This window comes from Aulonocara sp. 'chitande type north' Nkhata Bay, linkage group LG20 (genome assembly GCF_057382095.1).
Source record: "Aulonocara sp. 'chitande type north' Nkhata Bay isolate Kocher_YH1m ecotype deep benthic linkage group LG20, A_spYH_male_GT1.1, whole genome shotgun sequence".
Lineage (NCBI taxonomy): Eukaryota > Metazoa > Chordata > Actinopteri > Cichliformes > Cichlidae > Aulonocara > Aulonocara sp. 'chitande type north' Nkhata Bay.
Window position 1 is genome coordinate 15,347,581 of NC_141363.1, and position 12,169 is coordinate 15,359,749.

At 39.8% G+C, this 12,169-nt stretch overlaps 1 protein-coding gene across 1 annotated transcript; it reads right to left on the reverse strand.

Annotated features, from left to right (window-relative positions):
* Positions 1–8,608: 8,608 nt before the first annotated feature.
* On the reverse strand, positions 8,609–9,914 carry mrpl49 (mitochondrial ribosomal protein L49). The gene has a single exon (XM_086277287.1). It carries the CDS (start codon positions 9,912–9,914, stop codon positions 9,318–9,320), a length of 597 nt encoding a protein of 198 aa, XP_086133413.1. The 3' UTR covers positions 8,609–9,317.
* Positions 9,915–12,169: the final 2,255 nt, after the last annotated feature.

Genomic DNA, 12,169 nt, shown 5'->3' on the forward strand with positions numbered 1-12,169 from the left:
TGACGGTGAATCACGAAAGATTGATATGAAACTGATCACTTGACCAATATTACGTTACTTGCTCTTCAAGTGAATCAACAAATGGCGAAATGAAAAGCCGAACAAATGCTATTTTTTTTAGAGAGTCTTAGCTTACGTGTGTTTATTTCATATTTTCAGTTCTTACCCTCCCCGACTAAATCGGTTTCAGTTATGTACTGAAACATAAGAATGGACATAAGGAGCTTCTTTCAAAGAAAAAACTATAAAATGTTATTTTATATATTATGCTTTGTATGTTGTTCAGTATATTTCTATGCAAAACAAGAGGGATTTCAGGACACAGCAGGATATTCACATTTGTAACCAGATATTTACACTTTAGGGAGAAAACATAAAACATTTTTACTGTACAACATCAATTTAGAGTAAACTTTTGTTTTAGATAAATATTGAAATATATTTTGAATTAGTTAAATGTCAGAATAAAGAGAGACAGAGCTGTCTATTTATTATCACTTTCATCAAATTTAGGAGTACATGTACACTAAGTTTATTGTTAATTAATAAGAAAATTCCAGACGATTCCATTCTGAGCTGAAGAAGCTTCTGATAGGTTAGCAGAGTCCATGTGAGTAAATTGGTGGCACAGCTGTGGATGCATATAAGGCAAAACACAGAGCCTGTTTCTGTGACATGGGAAAATCAAGAGATGTCAACCAAAACACCAGGAAAAGAACTGTGGAGCTCCATAAGTGTGGCTCAGTTTGAATACAATTTGGTGCCATTTACAATTAAGAAATACAGATAGTTTCTCTCTTTACTCTTAAAGTTAACAAATATGTTTATTATATTTATCAATCTAAAAAAATAAACATTTAGTCTGATTTGATGTTACAATTAAAAAAGTGTTTGTGTTTTGATCTGAAGAGTTTGTAAATATCTGGTTTCAACTGTATATTTGATGATTGTCAGCACAAAGAGGGAGAGAGAGGAGCAGAGAGGGAGAGAAAGGGAGAGAAGAAAGGAGAGGGAGATGGAGAATGAGGACAGAACAGAGATGAACAAGAGCAGGTGAGACACACATGTTAGTCAAATGGTTGTTTACCAAAAGTATCACCGTATCATAGGTCCTCATGTATCTCGTACCTAGTGTTTCTTTTTAGCTTTGCTATTTTTCAAATTCTATATTTATTAAGTTATGCAGCTTGTTTGCACAACAAGGCTAAATAATTCTATAAACTTTTCTCAATCTAAATAGTGTACTTTGGTAGAATTAAAAAATAAGTGTAGTGCAGGTCTATGATGATTTTTAGTGCTACTATCATCTAGTTCTGATTGTGGTTCTGTCTTGGTTAAGTCCCAAGTTGCAGTCCTGTTTTAATTCCGGATCAGTTCTGGGTCTGGTTGAATTGGGGTTTAGTCCCTGTGTCTTGATACAGGCCCGACTTTGTTCTGCCTTGCTGCTTAATTAAAAAACTAGTTTAAGGTGTCCTGCACATGTGATATATATTTTTCCCTATATGAAGTCATTCTTTTTTGAACAAAACTCAAAACAGAGCATATTAATCTTTCAGTCATTTCTAACCCCCCCCCCCCAAAAAAAAAAAAAAAAAATCCCACATGCATACTACCCTTTAGGGCTAAGCCCCGGGTGTTTCAAATGTCTGGCTCCGCCTCTGGTTTCAACATGTTCTCTGAAGACAATTAAAGTGAAACCTTAGGATTTCTTTGCTACACGAGGTAAGTATACATTGTGTTAGCATAAAATATCTGATGGATACTACTGATTCTTTAGCTAGATAGCTCTCTTCTTCACAAACGTGTGAACACATATTAACTTGATTTTAAGGACGGGGAAGTGGAATAGGGCAGGCTTGGCCAACTCCAGACCTCGAGGGCCGGTGTCCTGCAGGTTTTAGATCTCATCCTGGGTCAACACACCTGAATCAAATGATTAGTTCATTACCAGGCCTCTGGAGAACTTCAAGACATGTTGAGGAGGTCATTTAGCCATTTAAATCAGCTGTGTTGGATTAAGCACACATCTAAAACCTGCAGGACACCGGCCCTCGAGGCCTGGGTTTGGACAGCACTGGAATAGGGGCTTGCTCCGTCCACTCCACACATGAATCTGGTATTGCAGTATTTCCAGGAACGGTGCATTTCTCTAAACATCTGAAAAAACAAATCTCCTGAAGTTGGGAGTGTTACATGGAGTGTTATAGCAGCTGTTTGTCGTTCAAACAGGTTTGTATCTCTTCCTATCATTTTTAGCTGAAGCTGCAAGGAATAGAGGGTAGTGAAGTTGGACGGGTTTAAATACCCAGTAGTGTAATACTGACAAAAGTAATCCTGGTGTGGTTGGGCTGTACCCCGCAGTGACAGTTCAGCTGATTGGACATCTAATCATGCAGTATCAGCTGACCTGTCTGTGAGCTGGTCTCTTGACTCTTTGACTAATAAACTAGTGGTGGGCGGATCAACCCAAATATCGATTGTATCGATACCCAGTCGGCATCGGTATCGGATCGATACTAGCCTGGTGAGATCGATTCTTTACTTTAAGTTCCGCTCTTGTTTGCAATGCTGTGGACTGTACTTGTTTGTTTTAATTTGTTTACTGGTTTGTGTGCACTTTTTATTTAAGATGAAGAATATTAATTTTCTATAAGCATTTTCTATATAATTATAAACTTTGTCCTAATTATGTCCTGGGTTTAACTATTTAATAATACAAAAGGAAACATCACAAAAAACACTTAAGGTCATGAAAATTAATTGAGATTTGGCAATTCAATAACGCATCCACCTTATTTATTGAATAGTATCAGTATTGTTATCAGCGATACCAGCCTGTATTCACTTGGTATTGATAGATACTACACTAAATAATAAAAAGCAAAATAGTGAACCAGGCTTTGCCCTTTTTAATCATGAAGTTATTTGACTTTGAACTCATTGATAATAAATGAAAGACAGAAACGTATAATAATCGAACCATATTTGACTTCTTCATAGTACTCTCCGATCAGCCTATTTGATTATTGGACTCAGACTAATGTGTACAAAAAGTATATAATAAGACAAGTACAAGCTTTTTTTTTCAACATTAATTAGGATGAGATGATATACTGTATCTTAGGCTTGACAGGTGTCTTACTTAGACTTAGATCCTCCCGCGCATCGGGCGACAAGAGAGCGCCATTGAACTCGGTCCATCGCGGCAGTTGTTGCTTCATCCCAGTTCGGCTGAGCGTAAATCTTCAAGGAAAGTCCTCCTCCATGTTATTTTGGGTCTTCCTCGCCATCTCTTTCCATTCTTCAGGTTCCAAAGAACCACGACACGGGCAGGTCCCGGGTCCGGTAGCCGAAGGATGTGACCGGCAAATCTGAAGCGACGCTTGGTGACTTGGACATTGAGCGGCTCTACTCCCGCATGGCGATATACTTCCCCATTGGCAAAGCGATCCCGATATGTGATCTTGAGCAGCCGTCGAAGACAACGTTGTTGGAAGACGTCGAGATGGCAGTTGATGTTTGCAGTCGATTTCCAAGTCTCCGCTACGTACAGTGCCGTCGGTATAACGATGGTCTTCAGGAGCAGCAACTTGGTTGGTAAAGGCAGTGCGGTGGTCATCCATATAGGTCGTAGACGTTGAAAGGCTGCCCATGCTTTCCCAATTAACGTCATGCTCCACGTCCCCATCACTGCTAAAAGTGCAACTCAGGTACATGAACCTGTCCACATCTTCTAGCTGCTGCTGCTCATTCACAGTAACCGCTGTGTTTGATGGTGTAGTGCAGGGGTCCCCAAACTTTTTCCAGTGAGGGCCACATAACTTTTCCCTTCTCTGATGGGGGGCCAGGGTCCGTTTGTAACAGAAAAAGTGTGACGATTGCAGGTTTGCTGAAATGTAAACATTTATTGGGCTTCATCGTTGTCGGCAACAAAGGGGTTTTGGAAAAGACGGATTTCTTTTGCATGAACATGTAGTTGATGGAATCGCACACTGAACTCCACCTTCAGCATGTCCAGTGCTTCCACACACTTTTCAGCTGGGAACGGGACCGCTGGGTTCTCTGCAGAAAGGTTTTGGGTAGCAGGGAGATGGGTGAAGTTGTGCTTTTTCACTTGTTGTTGTTGTTTAACATTTAAACCTATTTTCTGCACATTCCAGCACATAAAATAAAATATTTTTTTGTGTTTACACTCAGTCTTTCACATCAGATCACAGCAGAAAATAAATAAAATCAAAGACTAGCGGTCCTTTTGCTCTATTGTCACCTGTAAAGCAGGAGTGGGGTAGGCGGAGGTTTACCCTGGTGCAGGTGAGCCGCAGCGGTCAGTGGAAGAATCCGCGAGGTGAATTTCCCATTACGTCGTAGCGCACTCGGTGCTTGCTTGGAAGTTTAGGGGTTTTTTTTCGCTGTAAAGAGAAGTTTTCTTCCCACACACAATGGACGCTAATGTTTTTATCACAGAATGAAACTCAGTGAGGTCAGTACTTACATGCTTTAAACGTTGCACGCTCATACTCTCTCCTGCACTCGATATATTATCCATTGTTGATCTGCACACAGCTGTTGCCACAAATGTTGCACTTGCTTACGTCATTGTCATGACACATTCTGGTAAAAAAAAATCACGGTTTTAGTAACGCAGTAATGCAGCGTGCTTACGGGAAAGTAACAGTAATCTAATTACCTTTTTTGCAATAGTAATCCCTTACTTTACACGTTACTTGAAAAAAGTAATCGGATTACCATCTCTGGTCATAACTAAAGCAAGAAAACTGGTACATGCTGTCAGAAAATCATCAGTGGCAAATGAAGAAATGTCCAAAAAACATGGCAAAACTCAGATCCGGGATTGTACTGCTCGTTGGAAAAGTACTTTTGACATGTTCAGATGACTGCTAGAAACCAGAGCTGAACAAAACCAACTGCTTGAGCAGCTGAGGATGGACACACTTCTCACAAATGATTGTGCCAAGATGGAGAACCTTGTCAAGCTGTTTGAACGCTCATACAGACCATCTTCAGAGTGACAGCCAGTCGCTCTCAATTACAAGTAGTGCCATGTCTGCTCAACCTCGAGGCACATCTGCTGACAAGTCCTTTTAGGAATCAAGTGCTGCTGAAGTGTTTAAGAGAACGTTTTGCTGCTATTCTTAATCCTGATTCCACACAGTTTGATGCTACACCAGCAGGAGCCTGCCTGTTAGATCCAAATCACTGATTTCAGTCACCAGATACAGCAAGCAGCAAAGTCCTTTGTGCACAACCTGGCAGCTCAGTATAACCCAGGCACTACTTCTCAGGATGATGTTAACACTGCAGAGTAGTGATGTGTCAGTCACGAACGAAATGGCTCTTAGAGCCGGATCTTTGACATGAACGACGTGAGCTGGCTCCTTATCACGAGCCGTGGGTTTTTTTTTTTCTTCCTCTCACCCTCTCTCTCACCCTTTTTTTCCGCTTCACTCCGCATGCGAGCCTTGTGCTTTGCGCTGGGAGGAGGGGCGGTAGTTACACTTGCAGTAGCACATGAACAGAGCCAGAGGGAGAGAGAGAGAAAGAAAGCCAGGGACAACATCGTCACATTGGAAAGGTATAGTAATCATCCACAACTATTTTCAGTTGCAGATGATAAAGGATTCAGAAAGTTTATTCATGCAGGCCCATATGACAGAGAATATGCATCTTCTTTTTGTTTTGCATACTGTAATTTATATTTAATTGTGTTGTGGTTTGCAGTGTTTTGTGTTATTTCACTTTAAATTAGTTTAAAAGGAAAAAGTTGAAATGTAAATAGTTGGTTTTTGTATTATATAATTTATTTATTACATTTTATGTGGAGTGAATAAATAAAAGTATATTTACGGTGGCCCCTAGAGACAAAGCAGCACGTACAAACTCCAAAACACAACAGAAGTGCTCCAGGATGCTAGGGGCAGTGTTGAGCTTTTGTTACCTAGTGGCTACACAAGCCAGCAAGTACCAATGACCGGATTTGGTGTGTGGTAGTAACAGGTAAATGAACTTTTTTAATTATTTGAATATATATGAATGAATGTTTGTGTATAAATACACAAACAATACACACATGCTTTCATGCTTTCAATTGTGTAATTTAAGTGATCTAGGTAGCTCTGTTTTGGAAGTTCAGTTCATGCTAGAAATGTGTTTTGGAGTTTGTACGTGCTTTGTCTCTAGGGGCCACCGTATATATTTATATATAAACATATGTAAAAAACCCACGTTTTTTTTTTTTTTATATTAGTAATTCCGTTTGTGCATAATTTTATATTGTTGTTGATAATAAATTAATTAAAGAAACAAAACAACCCGAATAGCCGGTTGGGAGCCGAAAGAGCCGGTTCTCTAAAAAGAGTTGGAATTCCCATCACTAGTATTACCCTTCCAGGACCTGAAGCTCAGTAAAGCACCCCTCCAACAGCCAAAGCCATCTGTTCTCTGATTAGATTGGTCAATGTCATGTCAGTCACAAATTTAACCATCAGCTGAAAGGAAGAAAAATCAAGTCAAAAGTTGTACTTTTAAGTTGAGAGTTACACACAGCCAGGGAACCTGAGCGCAGTTTTACACGTAGTTTTTTGCTTTGTATCTGTAAGCAGACCTTAAAAAAATGTGTAACTCATGTAAACACACAAATTACCATCTGTAGATGCACAAACATACAATTTTCACATATTTTAGTTTAGAAGGTTACAAAACTCAGTTCACAAATATGCATTTGATTTACAAGTACAAAATATTTATAACCACAATTTCTGGAGTTCATTTGCAGTAAATCCTTTATATCTAGCTTAATCTTGTTTTCCCCTAGGTTTGGAATCAGTTGGCTTCTTTCTTCCTGATAAATTTGACAACGCAACAGAACATATTCAATGGTTTCACCTGTTCCACAGCGACTACATCCCCCGTTTGATGTTTCCCCATAATGAATAGTAAACTGTTTAACTCTTTAAATAGCCCTTTGAGTCCAGCTAGTACTTCCAATTGAACTCCCAGCTTGCTTTCTTCAAATTCCTACGCTGCTCAGACTTGAAACTAACCAAATTCAATCCAGATCATCATGGGTGGGTCTCTAGCCTTCACTTAATTTCATAAGATTGCAAGCAGCAGCCCCCTGCCCATGTTTAACTTCAAGATAAACTCCCAAGTCCTTGAAAGCAGTTAGCCTGTTACCTCCAGCTTCAGAAATCCCAGCAAGTTTCCCCTTCAGACCCTCCAGTCATCACTGAGTCCGGCCACATTGCTGCCAGATTCTGGTCCTACTCAGACTTCCATTAAGTTTTCTCATTGCCTGGAATTTTTCCCGATCCCTTCTCTGGCCTTTCCTTCTAAACTGGGACGGGTACATACAAGGAGAGCAGCTTCACGCAAAAGAATCCCCGACCAACTCATTAAGGTCATTGGAAGCCTACCACTTATATATTTTTTCATCAATCTTAAAGTTTATTCCATCCACCATTCACTTTCAAGAAACTATAACTGAGGATGTGTTCCCTGCTAGTGAAATTAAAATATTTTGTCTTAATTCTGGGAGTGGGACTGCACCTCATACACTCCCCTTTTAGTTTTATAACTGATTGTATTCCCACATTACACACTTTTTGTTCTCATTTTCGTGCCCACACCCTTCTCTATTCTTACTTATCATTAGTACCTGCTGTCAGTCAGAAGGGTGCAATGAAGCTTTTCCCAAACTCCAGTCTCAGACACGGATAGAAACACCGACAATCTAAGTGAAGACGTGGTTCAGATTTTACAGCCAGAAACAAAAACCAGTTTCTATAGCTAGATTATGTTCCCTTTACTTAACTACTGAATGGTGTTTTGATTGTTCTGTTTTTATAACTCAGCTGTTTTGAAACTTACACTTAGTGACACTTTGATGGGAAGGTGTGCAGACACAGGCAGCCATACAGCCAACCTCTGCCTGCTAGGCTTCAATTCATCTCATTTTACTTACTGATCTGGACCTCTCGAGGTCCTAGGTTTGGTGCTGCAGTGCAGCTGGTCATACTAATGGCTTATCCAGGCTTGTTGTACATGAAATTCTATTTATCTATTTGGCAGCACTACTTAGAAGTGTCTACTATCTTGGAAGTGTTTCACAGAGATTCTGAATCTATCTGTCCAAACGTCTCAGAAACAGTTTTAACAAAAGCTGAACCTTCAGTTAGTCAGGATGCTTTGCAGGACTGATATCAGGTCGGAGTAACCAATAAAGTAACACTTGGGTGTAGCTTCAACAGAGCTGGTCTCGTAGGACAAAAACACAGTGACATGTTCTGTCCTCTTGTGTGTGTGTGTGCATCTGTCAGGAGTTGGAAATGCTGAAGGAAGTGTCAGAAGCTTCTGAGTCCATGAGCGAGGAGGTAAAGCAGCTTCAAACACAGCCTCGCTACTGGAGCCGTCAGTTTTAATACTCACGCTCACATTTAGAGTTTGTTTAATATTTGTTTCCTCGCTCTTCTTTTTTTTCTCCACTAGCTGTTCAACTGGAAAAGGTTATCAGGTGAATTCTAGACTTTCTCTCTCAGCTAAATTAATGATGTTGTTTAGAGTGACAGACTCATCAAAATCATGGAGGAGGGTCTGAGCTGTGGTTGTGTTAAGACACAGACAACACAGCTATCATTACAGGACCACACACCTCTTTCTTTAACTGTGAGGGACAGAAAGAGGTGCGTGTTCACTGGAGTCATACACCCTGTTTTAATATGAGCATGACTGACATGTTGGGAAAGTACTGCACTCAGTGTTGATGTAGAGATTTGTGAATTTCATTAGTGAATAAATGCTTTTGGACCCTTTAAGGCTGAAAGCGTTTGTCACACTCATATCACAGACATCTGACGTCATCTTGTCGGCCAAACTGAAAATAACAAACAAACAAACCGCCCACCAGTAACACTTCTGCACATTGACCTCCACAGAAAAGTGTCACTGTTAAAGCAGGTAATTTTAATGTTTGTGCGCACTCAGTCTCAGTCTGAATAATCTACAAACTGTGAGTCGAGATTTTTTACATCATTTTTGGAGAAAGCATGGATGACATTAAACAGACAGTTGCTATGCTTCAATGTTTAATCACAATGACTTAAACTGGCCTGCATCATTTTACACTCAGTGGTCACATCGCATCTCACTGCTGTCAGAGTTCATTAAATTGGCCCAGGTCAGCAGTCTCGCTTCCATAAGGACTGAAGCAGGCTTTGAAGTGTGCTCCTGCTGACAGGCCTCCTCCTCCACGGCTCTCTGTCCCTTCAGCAGGTCGATGCCAGCAACTGAAGCTCTTTCAGTCAAAAACCTTTGCTGACCAGCCAGTCCTTCAACTCCTTATCGAAGTGACCTTTGACCTTCAGGGTCATGGTGACCTCGTTGACCTGTGTAGGTAGCTCTTTTCCCGTCACCTCCTGCAGGTACTGCCTCACGTCCTTCTCTAGAGCCCAAATGTCGCCCTCCACTTTCCGTATCAACGTTAATTTCCGGTTGCTATTGGTCACGTCGGTATAAATCGGGATGTTGTGCATGCGGGAGCGGCGGATCATGTAGGGCAGAGACGGCGGTGAATCCGCAGGAGGGATCCAGCCCGATGGGGTAGGACCGGTGTGTTTAGGCGGAGTGGGAATCCGTGATGAGGGGATGAGCCGCTCAACGTACTTGTATTCCTCCGTGGACTCTATTATCGGCGACCGATTATCTTCTGGAGCAGCATTACTCACAAACCGGAGCCCGGCAGCAGAGACAGGAGCCCCCGGTGTCTTGCAGCACAGGCTGGAAGGTCCCAGCCACGCTCTGCGGAGTACGGTAGATCCGAAGAGGGCCGCCATGATGTGGAACGGTGTGGCGAGCGCGACCCGGAAGTAGTGTGCAACTTCCGGTACGAGGACTTTCATAGAAAAATAAAAGGACTTTTATTATTATTTTAGTTATTTTGATAAAATAAATAATTTGTTATTCATTTATTTAAATAAATAAATAAAAATAAAAGGAAGAGAGACATGTTCACATTAACTGAAAGTGTAAAATATGAAAACATTGTTTATTTATTTATTTATTTATTTATTATGCCATAATTATTAACAGTAGTTCAAAAGCCTTATTATATTAATGTGGACGGTGACCTCAGCTTATCCTTGTTTTATATCTCATGTGGCTTGAAGCTCATTTACAGTTGTATGATTCAAAATTCAGTCTTCAGACCGCCACGCCATTTCAGACAGTTCCCTCTACTCAGCTTGGTTTGATGTCAGAAAAAGCAGCTATCTCATCCCGTGGGAAACCTTCTGTATACAAGGAGAGCCTTTCCAAGGAAACTGGCTTAAACAAAAGGACAGGAGAGCTAAAACAATCTGTTCGAAACAAAGGTTCAACTGAGGGGTTGCTCTTAGACCCAGTATAAGATTAGAATAAATACATTGTAATAAATAAAAATCTACTCAAATAAATATGGATGGAGCAGGGAAATTTTATTATGGTAAAAGAAATAGATGAGAGATTTTAAAAACAAAATGTTGAAACTGTTTGGTCCAAATCGATCATAATGGGAACAAGATGTTGAAAAATCCCTCCTGAACATGCATCTGAACAGACCCAACAGAGCACCTCAGTAAAGGACTTCTTATCATTGCTGGCATTTTGCATGCAGACTGGCACACTGAATCATGTTGTGGGTTTGTACAACTGTGTCCTCTTTTTGTATACTGTTTACAGCTATATTACCCTGCTGATATATTTAACAAAAGCTGGGGTAGTGGGTATGTCTTAATATCTTTGGCTTTTGTTATTTGTGATATATTTATATGGTAAAGCTAGCAATGGGTATTTTGGGTATTTAAAATAGCTGAATGTAACTATGTGTTCCCTTATTGCTCTGATCCCATGTCAATCATATGCAGGCTGTACTATAACAAAGATAATCTGTACAGTATTATAATATGTTGTGTGATATATTCTGAAGAAGGCTCCAGAAAAAATAATCCATTTAGAAGTGTGGTACAGTACTGCAGCATTGTGGCTTCACAACAAGCTTCTTGATTTGAATTCGTGGTTTTATTATGAAATATTGGATCATATTCCTGACTTTGAACATCATCTTACATTATAAAATCATATAAGGCTTTTAGAACAGTCTGAATGACAAAGTGACAAAAAACAGTTGTTTAGTTCAGTGTCACTTCATCATTATTCTATTAAACTCCTTGATAACGGGGAGAGAAAGGAGGTGCATGCCTAATGTTAAGAGGAAAAATAAGAATCTTCAGTTCTTAAGACCCCTGAGAATGAACTTGTAACCCCTCATCAGTGTCTGTCCCATGCTCATCAGCTGTATGGAGAGCTGAATGATAGCTTTGGGACTCAGACATGGGCTGCACCCAGGTGTGACGTCTCACACCCTTGTGCTAGACAACCAGACTTAAGTAAATGTCTCTGCTGGCTGAAACTTTCTCTCAGTATTTCTGAGATATGTGGAGGCTTATTCAATTCAATTTTATTTATATAGCGCCAAATTACAACAGCCGCCTCAAGGTGCTTTATATTGTAAGGTAGACCCTGCAATAATACACCGTCCTGTATCAGCTCAGATCCCATTCTCTGTAAAGATGATCCCACACTTCTTCAATAATGTTAAGGCCTGAGCTCCGAACAGTCATGACTTATGATGGTCCATTGTGTTTTTCTATCCAGATAGCCATTTACTGAACTGGCAGAGAGTTTGTGATCATTGTCATGGTGAAAAATGAATTTTGCCAATATAATTGTGTGTAATTGTGTTCTCCTGTACCAACTTACAACAGAAAATAAATACCATAAAAATTTGCAGGCCTATGTGACCTTATAATGATGAACTTATTTTCCCTTCACAATCACTGTTGAAATATAGCTTTTGAAATAAGTTTTTTACAATTTAAATTTAATTTATAAACTGTATTTTGTATTTACTTTTGTGTTTAATGATAATATGCAAACAGGATAATTATGCAAAACATAACATATCAAGAAGAGGGGAAAAAGGTTCTTTCAACAGCACTATATGTAAAATATTTCCAAATGTGGTATATATGCGGTGGAAGTATACTGAGAGAAATGATGTAATATTTTAACTTTATTTTTTGTGGATAATGACAAAAAACAAACCAGCATATATCAA

Excerpts from the sequence above, each read along its gene's own strand:
- mrpl49 (XM_086277287.1), bottom strand. The coding sequence starts at position 9,914 with ATGAAAGTCCTCGTACCGGAAGTTGCACACTACTTCCGGGTCGCGCTC.